At 37.5% G+C, this 26,189-nt stretch overlaps 3 protein-coding genes and 1 pseudogene across 3 annotated transcripts; all 4 read left to right on the forward strand.

Annotated features, from left to right (window-relative positions):
• The first annotated feature begins 786 nt into the window (after positions 1-786).
• Positions 787-1,725, forward strand: LOC148215604 (olfactory receptor 6F1-like). The gene has a single exon (XM_088143034.1). It carries the CDS (start codon positions 787-789, stop codon positions 1,723-1,725), a length of 939 nt encoding a protein of 312 aa, XP_087999160.1.
• A 5,979-nt stretch (positions 1,726-7,704) lies between these two features.
• LOC103062090 (olfactory receptor 6F1-like) lies at positions 7,705-8,643 on the forward strand. Its single transcript, XM_007438193.2, has one exon. The coding sequence runs from the start codon at positions 7,705-7,707 to the stop codon at positions 8,641-8,643; it is 939 nt and encodes a 312-aa protein (XP_007438255.2).
• A 5,828-nt stretch (positions 8,644-14,471) lies between these two features.
• On the forward strand, positions 14,472-14,931 carry LOC103061845 (olfactory receptor 6F1-like; annotated as a pseudogene).
• Positions 14,932-15,385: 454 nt separating this feature from the next.
• On the forward strand, positions 15,386-25,116 carry LOC103061625 (olfactory receptor 11L1-like). The gene is made up of 2 exons (XM_007438191.2): positions 15,386-15,508; positions 24,100-25,116. Exons 1-2 carry the CDS (start codon positions 15,386-15,388, stop codon positions 25,114-25,116), a joined length of 1,140 nt encoding a protein of 379 aa, XP_007438253.2.
• Positions 25,117-26,189: the final 1,073 nt, after the last annotated feature.

Raw genomic sequence — 26,189 nt, forward strand, 5'->3', positions numbered from 1 at the left:
GCAATTGGTACCTTTCATTTTAGCAAAGCTTAAAATAACTCGAGAGCTTCCTGGAGCATTGTGTGTGATAACCCTTCTCTCTTTTCTGCAGCCACAGGATGCTTGGAAGATAATGCTTCAATTTCTAAAGGGAAGAGACTTGTTTTTTTGTCCCATCTATCACTCAGTTATGCAAATAGGACTTTAAAAAAAAAAAAAAAAACTTCTCCCTTTACTGTGATTTACATTCAGGTTGGCCCCCTTGTAATATAATGCAAGAATGTTAGGTCTCCCCTCCATGCCTGTCTTAATTGTGGATAAAATTGCAGCATGCAAAAATACCTCTAATGATCTGGTAGGATATTTGGGGTGGAAAATGTCTGCTTACTTAGTAGCTGCAGCATTCCAAGAAGTATGATATCTAAAAGAAGTTCCCATAACATTGTTGAGAGATAGATAGATAGATAGATAGATAGATAGATAGATAGATAGATAGATAGATAGAGTATCCTTTTCAAAAGGTCCTTTGCTATTTCTCATTTCAACCATGGCAGATAATGAATACTATTCTGTTATTTCTAGAAATTATTTTGCCATGTGTTCATAAAAGGAAAAAAAAGTCACTAATATAGGTTATGACATGTTGAAACACTGGAAATTTGAGCAGGAACAAATTGAAATATTATAAAATAATTCATATTTGGTGGTGTTACTGTACAGCATATATAGGTATTAGGCTTGCATGCTTCGGTGAAATCCTTTGTAATTTACTTGGGCATTTTCTCTGTTTCAGCCCAAAGAGGACAGATGGAAGAACTCAACCACGGACACCCAAATAGCTCAAGAGTGACAGAATTCATTCTTCTAGGCTTCCCAGGCTCACCAGATTTTCAGCTCTTCATGTTTATCCTCTTCTTAATAATATACATTCTGACCATCTTAGGAAATATCTCCACCATCCTACTCGTAATAATGCATCAACACCTCCATACTCCTATGTACATTTTCCTTTGCAACCTGTCTTTCCTGGAAATATGGTTCACAACAACCTCTATCCCCAAGATCCTTGCCATCTTTCTGGGGAGAAGCAGAAGTATCTCTTTCTCTGGCTGCATTCTGCAGTTCTACTTCACTATTTCGTTTGGATGCACGGAACAGTTTCTGATAGCTGTGATGGCTTATGACAGATATTTGGCCATATGCTATCCTCTGCATTACAGCACCATCATGAATACCAGCCTGTCTTGTAGGTTGGCCCTTGGCTGTTGGCTGGGGAGCTTCCTGATTATTGGCATACCCACCTACCTGATTACAACACTGTCCTTCTGTGGGCCCAATGTGATCGATAATTTCTATTGTAACCTTGATTCCTGGATCATACTATCATGCACAGATACTCGTTTCATTGAGCTAACATTTTTTTTCATGGCTATTATTGTCGTTATAGGCTCCTGTATGATGACCCTCCTTTCCTACACATACATTGTCTCGATAATCCTGCGCATCCCTTCCACCAAAGGTCGACAAAAAGCTTTTTCCACATGTTCTTCCCATCTTGCTGTGGTGATCATTTGGTATGGCTCCACCATCTTCCTTTTTGTCAAGCCTTCGAAAGCGACCACTTTAGAAAAAAACAAGGTAGTGAGCATTTTCAACATAATTTTAGTCCCACTGCTGAATCCTTTCATCTATACATTAAGAAACAGAGAAGTGAGGGATATTCTGAGGAATGTATTTCCCATGTGATGGACAAAATGCAGGTTGATCCGAAAAGACTCAAAGATCTTTAAAGTAGAGGTATTTCCTCTAAATATGGGATTTCAATTCTTGCAGTAGACAGGAATACCAGATATACCAGCACTATTTGCATCAATATTTTAATTCTGCACTGATTGTGGAAAATACATATGTTAACAACTGTATTTTTGTCCTCTCAGTATAATATCTGACATTAAAAAAATGTTTTGAGTCACTTATCAAAACTGAGTAGAAATGGAAAAAATGGGATTGTGCCTTTCTTTCTTTCTTTCTTTCTTTCTTTCTTTCTTTCTTTCTTTCTTTCTTTCTTTCTTTCTTTCTTTCTTTCTTTCTTTCTTTCTTTCCTCTGTATCACATTCCCATGTTTATTTCCTAAAGGAATCTCAGGGGGTGCACCAGTTATCTGGTTGTGAAAATGCTATCATTTACTTATAAATTAAAAATAGGTTCAGGACAGACCTCAATCCACCCCCCAAAATGCTGTTTACTTCAGAAATACTTACTTCATTTATGCATTTAAGATTCACATATTGCTATGAGGACTTCTGCAATCATTGTTTTATACAATGGAGCAACATTTGTCCCACTGATGACCCAACCCAGGTGCCCCTGCCAAGCTCTGCTATTGCCTCCACAATTGCTCTTACATGAGACCTCAGGAAAGCTGCAAGTGCTGGTCTGGCAGCTCCTCCCCTCAGATTAGCTTATTAGGTAGCACTGAAACTACTGAGGTAGAACAGAAGTCTCCAGTATTTTGACCAGTAGATATGACTAGCCTTTTGAGAACATGGTATGAAGATCAAAAGAGAAGTGTGTGCACTCAGAAGCTCCAGAATGGAACTAAGCAATTTATTTAGATTGTAAAGATGTGAGTTTATTCTATATCAGCATTTCAGGTACATCACATATTAATTGTCAATTCCTGTACAACATTTGCCTTTTTTTTTTTAATGGACAAAGCACTCTTCTTAATAACAATATCCATTTTTATTTTCTGTGATTGCATATGGGTTTTCTGATGCATTTTGGGAAAGAAAGATAATTCTAGATACTGGTGCTCTTCTTTACAGCATATCCAACTTCAGTGGTTATCTAATTCCTAGATGCCAGTTGTGGCTGGATAGCAGTGCTGGCAGCATTCATTCAGATGTCTGTGTATAAATAAAAATACCTAGAGGCAGATTCATGGAGGTCAGCACGCATCCTCCTTGGTGAAGGAAAGCCAACACGTTTCCTGAATAAATACCAATATGAGGAAAAGCCGGACCTTTCATAACCTAGCTAACTGATCAGCAGCACCTGGTGATGTCAACCATGTGGACAACCTTATTAATAAAAACTTTTTCTTGCATCAGTTCGCCATACACACTTGTAAAAACTAAGGCAAGAATTGTATCCTTTCTTGTTTGTGTATTGTAAAAAGGGAAATTAAAAAAAAATCATGAAATGAAGAACGGGAGAAGAGGAAATTTAAAGTCAAGGAAAAAAGTGGAAAACAGCGATGTGTGTATCTATTTTGTAGATATTGTATTATTGCTGCTGTTTTATTATTATTACGTTAAATGTAAGGTGACTATAACTTGCATCAAAATAACACAAAGTAAAGCACTAGTAAAACACCTTTAAAAAATAGGAATCCTACATGCAAACAAGCAAACAAAACATATGAGAATAGGTAAGGAAAATATTCTGAGAGAAACCATTTTCTGTAACATTAGCTAAATTCAGAGTAGTTGGGGAAAGGATTCCTAATTATTCTTCCTCCTTTCATGTGTCCTAATTGGCACATTTTTTTTTTCAGTCTTGCTGCAATTACTTTTAATACAGGTTCCATGGGTGTCCAGCCATACTTTCCCACCAGTGGTAGTGGAGGGTCAAGGAGGTTAGTTGGTGGTCTAGGCTGAGCCAATAGATCACCCTGGGAGGAACGGAAGGGACATCTTGTACGATGCACATTTACTTTGCTACCCTCCCTCAACTGCTAGCAAAGGAGCAGGTAAACACATTCACATTCAAATGGTCTGCTACAGATGACATTCATATAATGTAAAATACATTAGAAACTAATGTGTAAACATATACACAAAGTTTATTTCATGTCGAAAAATCACTTCTTAAGATAACTATGATAATTGTGCTCAATTCAATTCCAGTCTTCAGACTGATTTAGAAGATTGATCTGATCATACTGAGACATCTCAGTAGATTTGAACCAATTTTCCAAACCCACCCCAATTGTACATAAATTGTCTCAGACCAATGAAATGCATGTACAGAAAATATCCAAATTCTTGGTCTGAGTGAATTCAGATGCCTTTTATTTTTCTTATCAAATTCACCTAAGATCTGAATGAAAGATTGATTCAAAATTTCCACCCAGTTTAAATCAACTGTGAATATCAATGCACTCCAACCTGTGTTTTTGTTTTGTTTTGCTTTTGCTTTTGTTGTTGTTGTTGTTATTGTTATTGTTATGTTACCTTTTTAGGAGTACCCTACCATTGCTAGGAATGCATCAGTGACTAGTTGTATTAAGACAGTAGGAAGCTCCATATAAGCAGACAATGAAGTACCCATATTCTGCTCTTTCTATGTCCTTTAGTCTACATGAGCACATTTGCTTTACTCTTAGGATTTGACAGTATTTCTCCTCCAGTAATTAGAACGGTGATCTGCTTAATGTGGCTGGGCTGAGGGATCTTTAACTTCTGCCATAAACAATTGTCATCAGAGAGCTTGGGAGGGTAACGAGTCTCTTATAAATTCTGGTTTCTAAAGGGGGAGGGAGCTCCACACTCCGTAACTTTTCATTTTTAACAGCCAAAGTTCCACTTTAGTCTTTGCCCTTTCTAGACCTAAGGTGATCAACGTTTGTGATGAAAATCCACAATCCTACATCTCTTGCTCAATTTCTGTTCTTTTCTCCAGGTGACAAATATATCCTGGACTACCAGGGTGGGTACGGACTGAGTGTTAAGAATTAATTTAAGCCAGCATTTTAAACAACAAACCATAACATTTCCCTCAAAAGTGAACATTTCAGATTCCAACCAAAGCAACGTATTTGCTGCACAGCAAGAAACATAGAAGCTTTGACTGAACAATTTTGACTCCCCATTTTTCGACTATATACAGAACTTCACCAAACACCTTCAACAAACATCTGGGTATGTTTTAGTCTTAAAAGTCTTAATGGCAGGTAGTAAGCATGTGCTGTCTTTAGTTTTAGCAAAGATTAAAATAACTCTAGAGCTATTTGGGGCATTTTCTATGATAACCCTTCTCTGTTCTCTTCAACCAGCTAACGCTTGGAAGATAATGCTTCAATTTCTAAAGGAACAGACTTGTTCTGTTTGTCCCATCTATCACTCAGCTATGCAAATAGGACTTAAAAAAAAAAAAAAACAACTTCTCCCTTTACTGTGATTTACATTCAGGTTTACCCCCTTGTAAAATAATGCAAGAATGTTAGATCTCCCCTCCATGCCTGAATTAATTGTAGATAAAATTGCAGCATGCAAAAATGCCACTAATGGTCTGTTAGGATTTTTGGGGTGGAAAATTTCTGCTTAGTTAGTAGCTGCAGCATTCCATGCACAAATATTATGCTAGAACCCGTGTTCAAATACATCCTTGCTTTATCTCCTTTTAGGTGGAGCTTTGGGTAGATAGTTGCACATGGCAATAATAATGTACTTGCATTATGATACTATTGTGAAGCATCCTGAATAGATACAGCAGTCATTTCTAGATGGTGAAATATTCTGTTTTTTCCTGAGATTCTCTTTGAGACTTTAATCAAACACTTATTTTAGAACTACGAAGGTTACAAGGAGGGTACCATGTGAAAACCCTTCCTATTTTAGTTTGGGCAGCCTTTCTTGCTCCAAGAAAAGTAATTGATGAAACTGAGGCTTATGAACACTTTGTCTGAACCCTATTTGCAATCTGGTTATGTTATTTTATATTATTAGCACTTTGTTTTCAGTGATTCATATAATGTGATGCTGCCAGTTCATTTTCAGGAGGAGGTGGGATTCCTCATGGATAGATATTAAAAAAAAAAAAATACTTACTGATATGCATACATATATTTGCAACTGTAGGTTTTAGCAAAATTCATTTAAAATTACAGCAATCCATATCAATTCAGTCAGTCCCTCCTAGTATTTGGAGCACTACTTATCAACATTTCCTTCCATATCTTTCTTGCAGCCATTGCAAACAGTGCATCTTGATTTGTTACATATTCATTTTCATCAGGCAACAAAAAATAGATTTTTTCAAAATTGGTCTGATTCAATTGATTTAACAAAGGTGTGATAAATCTAGCTCTTGGTTCTTGGTATAATCTATACTGTAATAAATAATGAGTCAGATCCTCCACGTGTGACGTATTACAAATACATAAATGGTGTGTAGTTGGTAACCCTTTATATCCTCCATCTAAATAGGCTGTTGGCATTGGTTGAAAGCAAAGTTCTGTAAAAGCTTGTCTCAGTGACTGGGGTATGGAAGACTGTAAGTGATATGAGATTCCTTGTCCTTTTTTAAAACAACGATACCACTTGGCCAACTTAAGCTTGCATACCTGATCTCTATCCTGTCTAAAATCTTTAAAAAATAAATAATCCCTCAATAGTGTATGATAATTTATGTCATTAAATAGTTCCTGATCTAAAAAGAATTGAAAGAATAGTTTTTGACACAAAATCGCCCATCTGTTGCTATTAAAATGTTCATACAGGCATTTTTTAGCCAGATAATTATTGGGCAATAAGAACTAGTTCCCTATAATATAGGATTATTGCCTTCTTTACTCTTATATTAATAATGTCTGTAATGTTCTTAGAGAAATTTCGTCTATGTTAATTATTTCAGAATTTAAGAAAGAAAAATTTTAAAAATGCAAAAACACAACCAAAGATAAAAGAACAATATTAACATAATAGAATTCATTCTTCCCCAGCACAAAGAAAATGCCCAGAGGTTATCATTTGCCATTCTAAACAGTGATGGCCAATATACCCATTTGGGTATTTCAGGGGAAAATAGACCTGTGTGTCCCTAAAGACATTTCCATAACCTGAAAAAAATACAATCTAAACTTCTTAGGGCTATTTTTGGGACTCCTTGTTGGGTCCCAAATGCTTTATGGATTGAAGACAATCATAGTTTCCTAGAAACATCTTTGTACTGGCTGAACCTGGTATGCTGTGGGTAAGACTTAGCATCTTTAATTGCGTATAGTTAACAACATTCCAAATGAATAAACACTCTGGAAGGGGAACACAGAGCTTTTCACCATCTATCATCCTAACTATAAAAACCAAAGAAGTTTCTTAAACAGCATATTTCAGACACCCAAAAGCAAAACAAGCTTAGCTGAATGGACCATTGCTGTACCATTATGAATTAAATGCAATTTTTTGGCCAGTTTCTGACCTCCTCCCAGATTATACTGTATTTTTTTACTAGTCCAAGTAAATGCTGTTACCTTCTTCAATTATGAAAGACAGATCTGCAATCGCCCCTTATTCAGAAAAGCTTTGCTATTCTCTTTCAAGGTCTGCTGAATCAATGTCACATATCTTATTGTATTGTTCCAACTAAGAAAGAATTATGATATATAAAAGAAATTTGCATAACATTTCTGATATATAAAGTGTCCTTTTCAAAAGGTCCTTTGCTATTTCTCATTTCGACCATGTGAGATACTAAATACTATTCTGTTGTTATTTCTAGAAATTATTTTGCCATATGTTCATAAAAGAAAAAAAGTCAGTAATATAGACTATGGCATATTGAAAGATTGGAATTTGAGCAGAAACAAATTGAAATATTATAAAATAATTCATATTTGGTGGTGTTCCTGTACAGCATAAATAGCTATTAGACTTGCATGCTTCGGTGATATCCTCTGTCCATTACTTGGGCATTTTCTCTATTTCAGGCCAAAGAGGACAGATGGAAGAACTCAACCATGGATACCCAAATAGCTCAAGAGTGACAGAATTCATTCTTCTTGGCTTCCCAGGCTCACCAGATTTTCAACTCTTCATGTTTATCCTCTTTTTAATAATATACATTCTGGCCATCTTAGGAAATCTCTCCACCATCCTTCTCATAATAAAGCATCGACACCTCCACACTCCTATGTACATTTTCCTTTGCAACCTGTCTTTCCTGGAAATATGGTTCACAACAGCCTCTATCCCCAAGATCCTTGCCATCTTTCTGGGGAGAAGCAGAAGTATCTCTTTCTCTGGCTGCATTCTGCAGTTGTACTTCACTTTTTCTTTTGGATGCACTGAACAGTTTCTGATAGCTGTGATGGCTTATGACAGATATTTGGCCATATGCTATCCTCTGCATTACAGCACCATCATGAATACCACCCTATCTTGTAAGTTGGCCCTTGGCTGTTGGCTGGGGAGCTTCCTGATTATTGGCATACCTACCTACCTGGTTACAACACTGTCCTTCTGTGGGCCCAATGTGATCGATAATTTCTATTGTAACCTTGATTCCTGGATCCAACTCTCATGCACAGATACTCGTTTCATTGAGCTAACATTTTTTTTCATGGCTATTATTGTCGTTATAGGCTCCTGTATGATGACCCTCCTTTCCTACACGTACATTATCTCCACAATCCTGCGCATCCCTTCCACCAAAGGTCGACAAAAAGCTTTTTCCACATGTTCTTCCCACCTTGCTGTGGTGATCATTTGGTATGGTTCCACCATGTTCCTCTTTGTCAAACCTTCTAAAGAGACCACTTTAGAAAAAACCAAGGTAGTGAGTATTTTCAACATAATTTTGGTCCCACTGCTGAATCCTTTCATCTATACATTAAGAAACAGAGAAGTCAGGGATATTCTGAGGAATGTATTTCCCACGTGATGGACAAAATGCAGACTAATCTAAAAGACTTAAAATTCATTAAATGAGGGGTGCTCCACAGAAATGTTGCATTTCAACTCTTGCAGTTGGCAGGAATAGCATTGGCAAGCATGCCATATTCTCCAAGACTGCATTGCTGATGCTCTCATACTGGAGTAATTGTGGAAAATATTTGTTATCTCTTTTATTTTTTCTCTTTTCCTCAAAGTAATATTAGGAATAAATAAAATTTTAACAACCCACAAACCCTCTGTGACTCACTTATCAAGGCTGAGTGAGAATGGACAGAACATTCTCTTTCATTTGCTATTCTCATGGCCATGCTATTGTCTTTCATTTTGAATATTATTTTCTCATTCATATTTCCTATCTGGAAAGGAATCTTAGGGAGACAATCAGTTATCTGGTTGTCAGAATGTTGTCATTCGCTCACACATTAAAGAAATATTTTCAGGACTGACTCCCAAAAACGATGTACCCAAGTCATAGTTTATTTATGCAGTTAACACCCTCAAGTTGTGGTGGGGACTTCTGCAATTATTGTTTTGTACAATGTAACAACACTTGTCTGAATGGTAACCCTGCCTGGTTCCTCTGGCAGTAGGTATGATTGGCATTTTGAGAATTTGAGATGAATATTCAAAGAAAATATGTGGAACAGGAGGTAACGAAATGGTTCCAAAATGGAAAGAACAAATCACAAAGAGTTGTTTAGAAGGTGAACTTGTGGAATTATTCTGTGCCACCATTTTTGGTGCATCAGAAATTAATTATCAATCCCTATTTACCATATTACAGTTTTATGGTTTTATGTTTTAGGGCTGCAATATTGGGTCTGCAGGCATCATGCTTAGGTTGCAGGCCATAGGACATGGGTGCTTACAATGTTAGACTTATCACACTGTGATATCCACCATGAAACAAGTGGGTGAATGTCTAATTCCTTGATGCCAGTTGTGTCTGGGTAGCAGTGCTGGCAGTGTTCATTCAGATGTTTGTGTAGAAAAAAAGGACTGGCAGATGCAGGTTCATGGAGGCAAGCACACATCCTACTTGGTGAAGGGAAGCCAAGCAGCTTCTTGAATAAATAACAATATGAGAAAAACCCAGATCTGATATAGGGTAGGTAATTGAGCAGCAGCACTGTGTGAGTTGTAGATAAAATTGCAGTAGGAGCCACATCCATACATTCTTTCTTTATCTCTTTGCCAGTGGAATTTTTGATAGACAGTTTCCATGCCTATCAAAATTCACTTTCCTTGTGATGCTATCATGAAGCATTCTACAAAATACAGAAGTCTTTTCTCAATGGTAGAATGCTCTAATTTTTTTCCAGATGTTTCATAATTGCATTAAACATTGCCATGAAATACATTAGTACAAAGGTCACTCATAGGGTACCCTGTGAAAAACTAGATAATGAAGAATGACATAGTGGTCCAAAGTTTAACTTTCTGCTATAAATTTGTTCTTTGAGTACAGGTGATGAGCATATGGCTTACTAGCCATATCCAACATGCTAACTGAGTGATTAATTGATTGATTGTTTGAGTCACTCATTTACTATATAGTTATTTACTAACATTTGTCTGCCAATCCACTCCAAGATTTTCAAATACACTCTGAGTGTTTTACAATATCCAAACCATAATAATCAAAATAGGAAACTACAACCAATAGAATTAAGTGCTAAAAGAATTGATTACAATGTTTGTATGGAGGGATATCTTCTTATAAGTTTGCCTTCTGGCCCACAGAGATTTACTTACATCCCTGGAGCCCAATGATCCATTTATCTTTTACATTTCCGGAGTTCTCTTTATTTTCGAGGTGGAATACTTTCTGTCTGGAGATTAGACTAATAACACTGGGTAATTTCTGGTGTCAAATAATTGTAATTAATTACTAGTAGTATATATCAAAGGCAATGGCTAATATTTTGATTTAACTGTATTTTAATGCTATTTGTATTTTATTTGATATTCCAATGATGACATTTTCTTTTCTTTCCCCCCCCCTTTTTTTTTGGAGGGGACAATTCTATGAGATTACCTTAGAAAACAATTGCTCTTTTAAGAGGTAAGATCTTTGAAATTCAAAGTCTGAAAAAGTGCACCAACATACAGTTAATTAGGTTTTTGTCCTGTTATTATTCCATCAGAACTGTCAGACATTTTAGAGATAAAAGCACCTTTTATGGCTCATTTCTAGTGCCATAAAGATTTTTTACTGAACTTACTATCTGGTTGATTTCAGTTAGATCATGTATTCTACTATCAACCAAAAGACACTGTGCAGTTATTCCATCCTTTTCTCTTTAATAGATTTTCTGTGTTGATTTTCAATAAGGCAAGGTGAATTAACAATAAATGCCTTTTCTGCAAGTATCCTGGGTGAGTAAAAATATTAATAAATTTATTTTTTTCAAATAACTATTAGATGTTAAGATAAGGAAAACCAAACTAACAAAAACTAATATTAAAGATAAAGAATGAAATTAGAAATAGAAGATGAACAAGTGAAACAATGTATGATAAAATGGACTAAAATTTTTGGGTATAATATACCAGTGGAACAATGGGAGAATACGTGGAAGAAAGATTTGAAATTTACACTGTTACAATCTTAAAGATTATTGTTACTAACATATTAGGGAACAGTGGAGCCCAAAATTTCTTTAGTAAGAATATTTTCCTAGTTATATCTAGCTAAAGACTCCAAACTTTACACTGTCACAACATCAGTTTACTTGTTAGTCTATAGGTAGTAAATGAGCAACTAAATAAATAAATTCTTTTTTGAGAGAGATAAATTTGGGGGAGGAATTTAATGATGGAGGTGTGACTATTCCCACAATAAATCATTTGATTTAGGTAAAATTCAAACATTCCTAAAGAATACAGTACTTCCAATAGAAGTTCCTTTCCCTGTGAATTGCATAGGGTTTTTGTTTTTGTTTATTTGTTTTTGTTGTTGTTCCACCAGAAAAAGCTCTTTCTGTTAGATGAAAAGAACCAACAGATACAGTAATATACTGATATATAAAATCAATTCCATCAGAGGAGTGCAGTGCTAGGAACAGTTAAGATACTACACAGAACCCTCAAACTCCCAGGCCTCTGTAGAAGACCCAAGGTTGAGGAAGACACATACCACCCATAGGGGTGAGAGAGGGATTTATATATACAGTACTGTGCAAAAGTTTTAGGCAGGTGTGAAAAAATGCTGTAAAGTAAGAATGCTTTCAACAATATATATTGTAATTGTTTATGTTTATCAATTTACAAAAGGCAAAGTGAGCAAACAGAAAAAAAAAACCCAAATCAAAATTTGGTGCGACCACCCTTTGCCTTCAAAACAGCATCAATTCTTCCAGGTACACTTGCACACAGTTTTTGAAGGAATTCGGCAGGTAGGTTGTTCCAAACATCTTGGAGAACTAACCACAGATCTCCTGTGGATGTAGGGTGCTTCAAATACTTCTGTCTCTTCATGTAGTCCCAGACAAACTCGATGATGTTGAGATCAGGGCTCTGTGGGGGCCAAACCATCACTTCCAGGACTCCTTGTTCTTCTTCATGCTGAAGATAGTTCTTAATGACATTGGCTGCATGTTTGGGGTCATTGTCCTGCTGCAGAATAAAATTGGGGCCAATCACATGCCTGCCTGATGGTATGGCATAATGGATAAGTATCTGCCTGTATTTCTCAGCATTGAGGACACCATTGATCCTGACCAAATCTCCAACTCCATTTGCAGAAATGCAGCCCCAAACTTGCAAGGAACCTCCACCAGGCTTCCCTGTTGCCTGCATATACTCCTTATTGTACCACTCTTCAGCGAACAAACTGCCTCCTGCTACAGCCAAATATTTCAAATTTTATCAGTCCAAAGCACCTGCTGCCATTTTTCTGCACCCCAGTTCCTATGTTTTCGTGCATACTTGAGTCACTTAGCCTTGTTTCCATGTCAGAGGTATGGCTTTTTGGTCACAATTCTTCCATGAAGACCACTTCTGGCCAGACTTCTCTGGACAGTAGGTGGGTGTACCTGGGTCCCACTGGTTTCTGCCAGTTCTGTGCTGATGGCATTGCTGGACATCTTCCAATGTCAAAGGGAAATAAGCATGATGTGTCTTTCATCTGCTGCATTAAGTTTCCTTGGCCGACCACTGAGTCTATGGTCCTCAACATTGCCCATTTCTTTGTGCTTCTTCAAAAGAGCTTGAACAGCACATTTTGAAATCCCAGTCTGCTTTGACATTTTTGCCTGGGACTGACCTTGCTGATGCAGTAGAACTACCTGTGTCTTGTTGCTATGCTCAGTCTTGCCATGGGGTATGACCTATGACATGAAACTGTCTTCTACAACCTCACCTTAGTAGCAGAGTTTGGCTGTTCCTCACCCAGTTTTAAGCTTCCTACACAGCTGTTTCTGTTTCAGTTAATGACTGTGTTTTAACCTACATATGAACTTGATGATCATTAGCACCTGCTTGGTATAAATGGCTAATCATACAGCTGACTCTAATCCCACAAGATCCCTGACTTTGTGCAAGTGTACAAAGTGTGCAAGTGTAAGAATTGATGCTGGTTTGAAGCCAAAAAGTAGTCACACCAAATATTGATTTGATTTAGATTTTTCTTCGGTTTGCTCATTTTGCCTTTTGTAAATTGATAAACATAAACAATTGCAGTATATATTTTTGAAAGCATTCTTACTTTGCAGCATTTTTTCACACGTGCCTAAAACTTTTGCACAGCACTGTATATGTGTGTGTATACATATATGTGTGTGTGTATATATATATATATATATGTATGTATGTATGTATGTATGTATATATGTGTCATAATCTATAAACCTACATGTGGTCTACCAGCTTGAGACAACTTTATTGTGGAAACGGGAAAATCTTTTCTGTTTCCCTTTTTACAACTTCTTAATGTTTTAAACCACAAATAAATATGGCCATACATTAGGCCGTACATCAGGTCCACATCTTTTTGTGATTTTCTTCTGAAAACCTCTGTGAGATTCAGTTATTAAGTGTTTCTCCTAGCATAATACAGCAATTTCTCCTAACACATACTTTCTTGCAATTTCTTTAACGCCCTCTCTCTCCTTCTCTTTCTTCACCATTCAGCTTGCAATATTGATTATAAAACTGCATCACAGAGCTCTGGAAAGGATGAACCATGGTTAGACAGTTCTTAAATATTGCTGCAAAGTAAACTATGAAATTTAGGCCCGTGGACACTTCATCTAACTCAGTGTGCAATCTGTCTATGTTTAATAACACCCCCACATCCTCCCCTCACAAACCTGATTTACTCCTGATTCATAAAAGCAAAAAGATTCTTTTTTTTTCCATTAAGTTTATAAGAATGCCTTCACAGTTCCTAGAGAAACCTTCTTTAAGTTAATTCAGCAATTTATTTCTGTATTTGAAAGGAGCAAAATGCAAAAACACAACCTAAGAGAACACAATGAAACAAAAGTAATGGAATTCATCCTTCTTGGCTTTCCTGGACCCCAGTATTTACAGATGTTAATATTCATATTCTTTGTTATCATGTATATCCTGACAGTTTTTGGAAATATGGCCATCATCATCCTAGTTGCTACAAATCGATGCCTTCATACTCCCATGTACTTCTTCCTTTGCAACCTCTCTTTCCTTGAGATATGGTACACAACCTCAATAATCCCCAAGTCTCTTGCTGTCATTCTTGGCAGGAGCAAAACTATCTCCTTCACAGGCTGCATTCTGCAGATGTATTTTGTCTTTAGCTTTGGGTGCACAGAATACTTGCTGCTATCTGCCATGGCTTATGATCGATATTTAGCCATATGCTATCCACTGCATTACAACACCATCATGGATATCCACTTCTCTTGTAAACTGGCAGCAGCGTCTTGGATGTCTGGTTCTTCATCCATTTCTGTACTGGTTTTGTTGATCTCAAGGCTGTCCTTCTGTGGACCAACTGTAATTAACCACTTCTACTGCAACACTGATTCCTGGATAGTTCTCTCATGCACTGATACCCAGGTCGTTGAACTTGTAACTTTTGTGTTATCTATCATTGTCATATTGTGTACATTTGTCATAATCCTTGTCTCCTACATATGCATCATCCTGGCTGTCCTTCATATCCCATCTGCCAAGGGACGGCAAAAGGCTTTTTCTACATGTTCTTCACATCTTGCTGTAATTATACTTTGGTATGGCTCCACAATTTTTTTATATGTAAAGCCATCTAAACGAACATCTTTGGAAATGACAAAACTTGTGAATATTCTGAATACAATTGTGACACCCTTGTTAAATCCCTTCATTTATACACTAAGAAACAAAGATGTTAGGGAGGCCTTGAAAAGCTTATGGCATTGGAAATAAAATACACTTTATGTGACCTGAATATCTTGCTATTAAAATCTGTATAGATGACATAATCTGGATACTAATAATCTCTCCCCCCACCTCTCTGAATGAATATGTCTGAGAGATTTTATACCTCCAGAAAGAGCAGTATCATGAAAATGTTTTATAGCATTAATAATTTCCAACTATTATTATCAAAACAAGCTGTGAAAAAAGGGAAGGAAATAACATTTATAGTGAAGAAGTTTAAGAAAAAAAGAAGCCTAGCACTTCCCTAAATCTTAATACCTGGGCTGGGCTGGGGAGCATGTGTAGGAAGCATTTGCTGGAGAAGCTGGAGCGCTAGGGATAGCATGGCGGCTGCAGGTCCAAAAAGGAACAGCAACGGCAGCTGTGGCTTCCGCTTCGGCCTTGACAGCTGGACACAAAAGGTGAAAGGTCGATGTGGGGAACTGGGGGAGAAGGCAGCTGGGCAAGTGAATGCTAGCTGGCACTTGCTAGCACTTGCTGGGGCTTTTTTTTTTTTTCCCCCCCCACAGCATGAATGGCAAGCCCCAGCCCAGTCCAGCAGCCAGGCCAGGCAGGCTTCATCAGCAGTGGGAGCAAGAAAATGGTGAAGGTCAGCTGTGGGGGGCAGAGCACAGGGCATCAGGGGTCTCAGAGTGCAGGGTGCAGAGTGCAGGGTGACTGTGGCTGGGACTGACCTGGGGTGGTTGCAGCTTCCTGTGATGTGGCAAGCAGCCTCAGAGCTGTGTGGTTCTGGGGCTGCGTGCCGTCCCACAAGATAGGGTGCAGGGTGGCCAAAAGGGTAGAGATGGGGGGGGAATAGGCAGGTGAGGGAGTTGAAGCACCCCTGAGGTTGTAAGTGTGGGCAGTTTTGATCACATGTCTGGGGGGCGGTGCAACAGCTGTATCTTCAGGGACCAGTCGAAAGTCCATTTTTTCAGCACCATCATAACTTTGAAAAGTTGCTGAACAAATGGTCATATGTTGAAGACTACCTGTAAAAAAAAGGAAAAGGAAAGAGAGAGAGACAGAGAGAGAGAGAGAGAGAAGGAAGGAAGGAAGGAAGGAAGGAAGGAAGGAAGGAAGGAAGGAAGGAAGGAAGGAAGGAAGGAAGGAAGGAAGGAAGGAAGGAAGGAAGGACATTGATGGTCTTTAAAAGACAAACTCTTGGATATGACAATAATTAGAAGCAGACATAATAATAATGATTGTGTGTGTGTGTGTGTGTGTGTGTATGCATGCATATTTTCTGGCTGAAAAAATCTGGCCATTGGCAGAAAGAGATACCAAACCAAACTGAACGAAAAACCACCATCAACAACAATGGTTGTCTGCATTTTTACTCCTTAGATATGGTAGCCAGCTAAGGATTATTCAGATGAATGCAGACAAGAGGGTAAAGTAGGTTGCATCATTATGTTCTATAAACCACCTTGAATAGCTCACTGAATTCAAAGGCAGGGAATACATCTGCACAGCAAATAACAAGTTGCACATAGAAAGTTGCAACAGACCTCCATTTAAAATCACCTGGTAAATGAAACACAAGGTAAAAGGGATACAAAATCATCTTGAACATGCTTTTGCATAGGTGCTAGCAGGGAGACAAGGCAGGGCAAGTGACATTATGTGCATCATAACATCGTTGTATAAATTATGTAAATTATGCATTGTTCATCATTATGACACAAATAATGCAAATTACAATTCACATCATTTCCACAGTGCCATTATAACAGGGCTGTTATCAGGTTAGAAAAATAAATGGTGCGATATACACTATCTTTGATAGAACAAAATCAGAAGTTTTACCCATATAAGGAGAATTAACTCCATTGAACCCAATGAGATTTAATTTTGTATAGATGTGAGGATTTTTTTTTCTGTAGCAAGTATAATTTTGTATGCTAGAATACTTTTTTTCTTAGCATCGATGCTATATTTCTTTATTAAATTAATACAGTGAGTGATTGGCATGCTAGTTGTAGTGGCTCATCTCTGCTCTCACTAAATTCCAGAAAATTTAATAATAGACTTTTGTGCACCAGTGCAAACTGTCTTCAACACCCCTCTCTCTCTCTGTATATATACATATGTATGTGTTCTCTCTCTCTCTCTAAGTCTGTGTGTGTAAGTATGTGTACTCGTGTGTGTGTGTGTGTGTGTGTATTCTCTATGTGCCATGAGGTTGTTATTGGCTCTTAGCAACCATACGTAGATAGACGTCCTCCAGGATGATCTATCCCCAACCTAGTCCTTTAGGTCTTCCAGTGGTGCACTCATTGCCATTGAAACGGAATCCTTTCATCTTCCTGCTGATCAACCTACTCTTCTCTTTCCTATATAAAGGAAGAAATAAGGGATCAGAATGCTGTGCCTAGGGCTTCCTCTTCTGTTGTTTTCACCACAACCATCTGTAAGGTAGACTTGAGTGAAAGTCACCCAGTGAGTTTTCATGGAGGAGGCCAGACAGGAACTAGAAGTTTCATAGACAGAGATTCAGAGATACAGCTCTTGAGGACTTAGTTTTATTAGACACACACACACACACACACACACACACACACAAACTAGTAATGAAGAAAGTGTAGACATTTATTAATATGACTGGCAAATTTACAGCATGGGAGTTTTCATGACGCACTAGAGTAATTGTGTTCCTGACAAAGTATCCATAGCAGCATGACGTTGAGGCAAGCTAGGAAACAAATGACACAGAAGTAAAATGTTTTCCTATGTTTCATTCATTTGTACACTCAGTTCTGTATGACAAGAACAGAGCACTGTGCTAAAGAAGAAACCAGTCCATGAGTACAAAATTTACACATGTAACCAATTATAATTCATCCTTCATCTTAAAAGAATCTTTTGCTAAACCTACAGTACTTCTATCCAGGAATTTCTTTATAGCATCATAAATAGAGGTTACGCAGTAACTCCGAAGTGTAAGATCAGTGTCTCTCTCTTTCACGCACTCTCCCTCTCAATCTATGTATCTTGGGAGTTTTAGATTTTACCTAATGGAGCACTAGTGGTCACATGTTTATTAGGTACAATTTAAGGTCTTAATGTTACTCTTTGAAGTCCTAAATAGCACAGGATTGCAATATCTGAGTGACCAACTTTCCCATTAAAATTTGTGCGCCAGGTTCCCTGGAAGGGGCCTCTAAGGCCAGAAATTGGCTTCTCACCTAACAATTTTCTTCAGCACTTTTCCCAAGTTATGAAATGGATTCCCTCAGAAGACAGAAATGATGCACCTCTTTCACCAGTGTTTTATTAATTAATTATAACTTATGTTTTAATTTTTTGGATTAAAAAAAAATTAACTACTTGGAGTTCCACCCTGAGCAGAAATGTAGAAGATAAAGTTAATATAAATACATATGTAAATACTGTAATAGTGTTCATTCTGCTACTGAATGGATACTGATATAGCCCAGAATCTTTAAAGCTGTAATTACCCAGTGCTAATTCTTAACTTTTCACAGGACCACACAAATTGAATCACACTGCAGTCCTATTTCTTTCAAGCTTGATCCAGCAGTTGTAATTTCATGCTATGGAAATCATACCACATAAAGTGTAACTTTTCTGAATTCTTTTATAGAGCAAGCAAAGTTCTTTATTTCCTCTCTCCTAAAAAGTTAACTTGGATGGTATGGTGCCAATTAGAAACTCCTCTCCACTGGGATTAAATTAATAATGGCATTAATGTTCTTTATATACTTTCGGTCAGTGCATTAGAATCCAGTTTGACAATGCAAACCAGTACGTCCAGTATTGGTATCTCTGGATACTTTTTCTTTCCATTTGTTAATGAAATACTAAGAAAGTTTGATGTTCTCCAAATAGTAGGGGGGGGGGGGATACAAATCAGTGCAAAACTAAATGTAATTTTATGGCCAGAGATGTTGTTTCATGGATTATTGAGAACTTCACTCAGAAAAACAGGAAGGGGTGTCATTAGGATGTTTTGCTGCTAAGATATTCCAGACATTTTCTATGAAGGTAAGATAAACTTAATATTAATGATAATAATAGTAGTAGTAGTAGTACTAATAGTAGTAATAATTTTTCTGTGTAACACTACTTCTGGTGTTCTTACATTTTACAGTTCCTAGCTAGCTATAATTATTGACCAGAGAATTTTCATGTAATGCTTTCTAAAGCAGGCACAATTGCTTACATGGGCAAATGGTTAGGGAAGATGTTCCTGATGCTATCTTGATCTGAAACAAAATCTAACTTCTATCTTTGAAAGCTTAATTTATTTTTCTTTCACCTTCCCCCAACGTTTTTGGCTTCAACAAATCCTATCAATTGGGGAAAGGTGATCATTAGGATTCTGAACAGTAGTGTAAAAAGGAAAGGCAGAAAGATTATGTCTTCTCTGAACTTCAGCCAAATTCAATAATATTGGGATGATGATTTACACCCACAACAATGGACTTCCACGTTAGAATTTAAACTTGTTCAGCATTCAGTGTATTGATGCTCACTCCATTGCTACCAGTATGTTTGCTCAAAAAGAAATTAATCCAAAGTACATTTTTCCCTATTTTGAAACTGTACCATTGCTCTGCATATCATTAATGCCTTTCTTCTCAAACTAGAATTTCCAGAATTTGCAGTCCTCTTATTAAAACAAATTAAACTAGGATCATCTTATTCACATTTCACTTAAAAAATAGGTTCTCTCTTTCCTAAGCCTGCAATAAGCACTGCCTAGAAATAATGTAAATGAAGAATGTCAATACATTAAATAAATTGTGCCAGCATCTACATTTTTTTTAGAGCGCAATCCTATGCACATCTACTCAGATGTGTGCTGTACTGAGTACAATGACATTTATTTCTCTGAAAGTGTGTATAGGAATGCAGATATAAAATGCTGCTTCTCTTTGGCTTTGGGTCCTGCATTAACAATTGCTTCCAGCAACACAAATCTAATGTTGAGAAAAAACTCCTCAATGATACAGTATTTAAAGAATGATTTGGGAAGATTTTCCCTAATGCTACATTTGAATCAATAAAAATTAGGACTGAATGCTTAACTGTCTTCTGTCTTTTCTGTTTCTTCAGCTACAACAATAAATGGTCTAGATGGACCAGTGATTACACTGTTATTAAGCAGCTTCTGTGCTATTGTCTTCTAAGCATGCCTAGCCAGTAGAAGGGCTGAGAGCCATCAAAGGAGAACAGAGCTTGGTCCTTTAAGTAAAAGGAAAGCATGCTCTTGCCTCTTTGTAAAGAGTAAATATTGTAAAACTCCATCCATATAAATTTTTCTCACCCACTGGATCTTTTTTCCTGATTCCTACTATTTTGACTATTTCTGCCATTCTCACATCTCCAAACAGAAAAATTTGAGCTGGCCCACACATAGCCAAGGACTGTTAAGGAGGAAGGACTAAAAATATTTTCAGAGGGGTGCGTGTCCAGTGGTCATTTTATAACCATACATTGACCTGGATTTCAATCAATTTTACAGGTATTTTCCTAGGCTGTGATACAACTGGGTACATACATTATAAGGGAATTGTCAATTCTGTGTTGCCTATGAGATAAACTAAGTTTCTATAGCTGGTTTGCAAAGCTGCAGACAACCATTAGGTGGCACTAAGGATGGACATAAAACATACTGATTTTTGCAGTAGCCCTAGCTAAACCTAAACCTAAACAGGAATGAGGTATTATTTTGGTTTTAATGGAAGAATTCTGAAATTGTTTTGGATATTTCACACAATTGGATGTAATATCCAATTTCAGGTTAAGGACTGAAATGCCTGAAATTGCTCTGAACTTTTGGAATGTTCCAGTATGAAAAAGACCTAATCCATATATCTCTAAGTATTTATGCAGCTTTTTATTTGATGTCTGATACAAACTTATATATTTTTTGTGTGTTTCTGTAAGTATGCTCCCTAGTTTCAAAATGCAATAGTATGCTGGGAATAGTAAGGTGTAGATCCAGTTTCAATATTGTTTAGTATATGCAAATACAGGTAGTTCTCACTTAGTGACTACTCATTTACAGCAATCGTTCAGAGTTACAACAGTGGTGAATTAGGAGGTTTGCGGGCAGCACTCAAAGTTGCAGCCATTGCAGCATCCCCACAATCACATGATCATGATTTGGGTGCTTGGCAACTGGCACACAGTTACAGCTGTTGCAGCATCATGGAGTCATGTGATCACCATTTGTGTTCTATATCTGGGAGGAGAAAGTGGAAGAGATAGTGGGAGCTCTTCTTCAAAACATTTCAATGGTTCTCTTTGTTTCCACATTCCACTAAGACATTAAGGTTTTATAAGACATGGATTAGATTTATGTTCCCTCATAATTAAATATGCCTTCCCTTTCTCCAACAATTGCCCCTGTGATTTTTTTTTTTAAAAGGTTGTATTCTCCATCCATTTTCAAACACTTCAAGCAGTAGACATTCAAGTGTAGCAAATAGTACTAGAGTTAGAGAATCTTAATCAACTCAGGGTAATCAGGATTTTGACATTACTTAAAACTTTGATATGAGATGGTACTTATTTTGGTTATGGTGACAAATAAATAAATAAATATCATTCTCCAGGGAAGTTCTTTTTTAAAACCATGGCAGCAGGAACGTAGGGTGGCTTCCATGTCAGTCATGGAGAAGATCTATCTATGTGGTCACTAGGAGTTGAAAACAACTTGATGGCATATAATCAGTCAATCAGTCCATACCAGTGGCATCCTTCTTCAGTTGCATATTTTACAATGTCAAAAAATAAGGCTATGATTGCAGTACTTATGAATGTGGCACTAAAATGCAGGGAAATCATGGGACATACTGCTCATCAGAGAATCGGGTCTAAGCCCACAGCTATTGCTTTCTTTCTGAGCACAACTCCAATGTAATTAAATTAGATACATCTGATTACCCATGGATCTGGGGGCCTTATAGTATGTTCTTGTTCTTGTTCTTGTTATCATTGACTCTATATATTTTCCAGAGTTTGCTATTCATTCATTCATTCATTCATTCATTCATTCATTCATTCATTCATTCACCTTTCATGGCTGCCCAATTCACAGCAACTCTGGGCAGTATACGAACAAATTAAATGTTGGCACACACACACACACACACACACACACACACAAAATAACCAGCAAAAGAAATTGGCAACCAAAGACACTAACCAATATACTACCATGCTTCCTAGAGATAGGTTCAGTCAACACTCTGGCCCAACACCCAAGGAAACAGGTGGTCTTAAGACATTAAAAATGGCCAATAATATGGAGCCATCCAAATCTTGAGGGACAAGTTGTTCCACAGGATGGGTACTATGGCAGAGAAGACATACTTCCTGGGTCCCATCAGATGGCATGCCAATACTGACAGATCTAGCAGGGGAAGCAGAACTAATGGGAGATAAGTGATCCTGCAAATAACCCAGGGCTATATTATGAAGCACATAAATAATAAGTAGTGTTCTGAATTGCATCCAGAAGTTACTAGAAGCCAGTGCATTCATAAAGTAATGGTGTAACATGGATGTATTGAGACATGCCCATAAGTATCCATGACACCACATTTTGGACCAGTTGCAGCTTCCAAGTCTTCTTAAAGAGCAGACTTATACAGTGACCATGACCAGGGCTTCCCAATGCACAAATGGGAGAAATTGGCTCACAAGATGAAGTTGTGCAAAGGCTTTCCTGGCCTTATCTGCCAATGCCTCTTCTAGCAGGAGCTGTAAGTGCAATAGGACCCCAAATTATGTAGCAGCACTCAACCCTGGTGGAGTGCCAACCCATCAAAAACTAAAGATGGAAAATCCCCATCGCTGGAGGACCTAAAATACACAACCATTCAGCCTTACTATGCTTCAGCTAAAATTTGTTCTTCCCCATCCAGATTCTCACAGGCTTTAGACACTGAGATAGGAGCACTTGGTTGATCAGAGACAGATAAATATAATTTGAGTATTCTCAGTGTACTAATGATACCTGACCCCATGCCAGTGGAGGACCTCATCCAGCAGTTTCAGGTAGATTGAAATGGTAGTGGGGAGAGGGTAGAGCTCTGAGGAACCACACAGAGCAGGGGCCTAGGTCTTGATCTCTCCTCTCATCAACACACTGAAACAAACCTCAGAGGAAGGAAGAGCACCACCACTATGAGTCCCCCATTGGTATCTCCCAGAGCTGATCCAAAAGGAGACCATGACTGATGGCACTGAAAGCCACTGCGAGATCAAGGAGGGCCAGGACAAATGCACAACCACCAGCCTAACACCTCCAGAGGTCTTCTACAAGTGCAATCAATGTTGTCTCGGTACATTGCCCATGTCTGAAATCTGATTGAAAAAGTCTCCAGATAATATGGAGTTGCAGCCCAATCATCTTCTCTACAATCTTCCCTAAAAAAGAGAGATTGGAAATTGGAAGAAACTGTATTGTTAGGTCAAGCGATGGTTCCTTGAGGAGCGGATGGACCACTGCCTCTTCAAGAACAGGTGGCACCATCCCCTCATTCAAGGATGAATTAATCACAATGTGGACTGAACCACATATGACCCCCTGAGTAACCTTGACCAGCCAGGAGGGACATAGATCTAATCCACAGATGGTCAAATTCACTTCAAGGATTTTGTTTACTTCCACAAGACCAAGAAACTCAAACTCTTTCCCGATGATACAGGCAGACTGTGCCTCATCAGTTCCATATGATCTGCACAACTAGAGTCCATCTCAGAATAGATCTGAGCAACCTTATCTATCAGATGCCTAGAATGCTCCTACTGTGGCCCTGCAAATGGGTCTTTTGGGCCTCCCTTCCCAGGAGGGTCTGGGTCATCCAAACTGGACCACTTGCTGGCTAGTTGGGGTTTGTGAATGACATCCTTGAATAGACTTTAACTACTGAATTTATTTATGTATTTATGTATGTAATTATTTGTTTACTTACTTACTTATTTAATTACTTGTTAAATTGCTTCACTTGACATTTTGTTCCAACCTCACCTGATTTAACTCTTTAATGATTTTTTTTTTTTAATATGTTTACATTAGATGTTCACTGAACTACAGAGGAATGAAACTGTCATCACAGAATTTATCCTCCTAGGATTTGGGAATCTTCATGGTCTACAGAGCATTCTTTTTGTGATATTCTTGGCTATATACATGATAACTTTAAGCGGTAACATCCTCATTTTGGTTGCTGTATCAACCAATCGAGGCCTCCACACTCCGATGTATTTTTTCCTAGTAAATTTCTCCTTCCTCGAGATCTGGTACACAACTTCTATTATACCAAAGATGCTGAGGACAATCCTAACAAGTCATGAAGCTATCTCCTTCTCTGCATGCATTGCTCAGTTTTATTTCTTTGGTTCTATGGCAGTCATTGAATGTTACCTTTTAGCAGTGATGTCTTATGACCGATACTTAGCCATCTGCAATCCACTTCGTTATACAGCTATCATGAATATCAAAATCTGTCTTCAGATGGCAGCTGGTTCCTGGATAAGTGGATTCCTGACTTCCATAGCCCCCATTGTGCTCACTTTCAGTTTGCCATTTTGTGCCTCCAACGAAATTGACCATTTCTTTTGTGATTTAGCTCCTGTTATAAAGCTTTCCTGTTCTGACCCTTATGTTGCAGAGATAACAACCTTTGTTTTAGCATCAATGGTGACTATAGGCCCCTTTCTTCTCACACTAACATCTTATGTCAATATTATTTCCACTATTCTTAAAATCCCCTCTGCCCAAGGGAAACAGAAAGCTTTCTCAACCTGTTCTTCTCATCTCATTGTGGTGACATTATTTTATGGTACTCTAGGTACTATTTATGCAGCCCCTTCAGCCAAACAGTCTCCAGTGCTCAATAAACTCTTCTCCTTGCTATACACTGTGATTACGCCCATGATCAACCCCATGATTTACAGCCTGAGAAACAAAGATGTCAAAGAAGCTCTGAGGAAACTTATTTGTAAAAACTCCTGTTGTCCCTCTATCAATAACATAGTTGACCAAAAAACAATGTTTAAGGAAACACCAATGGAAATTGCAGCAGACAATTGATACCTGAGTATCGAAGCATAGTTCTATCCCTTAATTAAAGTTAAACATGTGCTTTAGTATTTTACTCTCGATGTTTTAAAGTATATAAGAAATTAGCACATTAGCTGGAAACTTTTGAATGTAATGATTACAACTCAATCTCCAGAAGCCAGAGGAAATCATCAATGATGCAAGGACATCTCTAAAAGAGGTGTGTCTGTCATATAAATCATTTAAATCACATCAAATCATTTTTTCATATGATTCCCCCCTCCCACCAAAAAAGAAAAAAGAAAAAGAAAAGTCCAAGATTGTAAAGCATGGGTTCTAGAATTCAGTCCAACTTCTTAATACAAGTTTTATCTTGGCTCATATGACTGAGAAGAAGTGGCCCTAGAACTGAGGAACCATCATCACTTGATCCTTTTTTGAAGGACACACTGTTCCCCCCCCCCAGGATTTTTTTGGGGGAGGCGGTATCCCACACCTAGATCCAACCTGTTTTTAACTCAGTCTTTCTTTTTTCCCCCAGCATACCAAATGTACTGTACCATTCTTCAATTCAGTTAAATTCCCTTTGCATACTGATATAATAGCAAAATCCATCTTCTCAGTTTACTGTTTTGAATTAATTTTTAATATTCAATTAGTATATTGTTATATTTACAATTTATATTATTTTAGTTTTTAATTATTTTTCCATATATATCTTTGTTTTGCATTTTATTTTTCCTTTCTTCTTAGTCATCCTGCACAGTAATTTTCATTATCTTAAAGCTTAGAATATTATGGTCCTTCCTTATGCTGAGAGTTGTATAATATAAAAACATAGAGAGGCAGAAAATAGTAGATTCAATCATTAAATCAGCCTAATGCAGAAGTTCTTCCAGCAGATTGATTTGATGGTATTAGGAGATCTTGGCTTTGGTGTTTGCATTTATATCAAGTGACAGTGCTTTGAATACTAGTAAGCAGCTAGATGTTGCTATTGCAGCAGTACTAAATCACAACATTGTATGAAGCATAAAGAATAGCTAATCATTGTTCCTTCCTAACTCTGATATCCTCCAGATGGTTAGACTGCAATTCATAGA

Source organism: Python bivittatus, unplaced genomic scaffold, assembly GCF_059951505.1.
Source record: "Python bivittatus isolate LINGU-HERP-01145 unplaced genomic scaffold, Pbiv_v1 ctg000470_np1212, whole genome shotgun sequence".
NCBI lineage: Eukaryota > Metazoa > Chordata > Lepidosauria > Squamata > Pythonidae > Python > Python bivittatus.

Excerpts from the sequence above, each read along its gene's own strand:
- LOC148215604 (XM_088143034.1), top strand. The coding sequence starts at position 787 with ATGGAAGAACTCAACCACGGACACCCAAATAGCTCAAGAGTGACAGAA.
- LOC103062090 (XM_007438193.2), top strand. The coding sequence starts at position 7,705 with ATGGAAGAACTCAACCATGGATACCCAAATAGCTCAAGAGTGACAGAA.
- LOC103061625 (XM_007438191.2), top strand. The coding sequence starts at position 15,386 with ATGGCGGCTGCAGGTCCAAAAAGGAACAGCAACGGCAGCTGTGGCTTC. Across the intron at positions 15,509-24,099 it reads GGGAGAAGGCAGCTGGGCAA|ATGTTCACTGAACTACAGAG; the intron begins GTGAATGCTAGC and ends TGTTTACATTAG.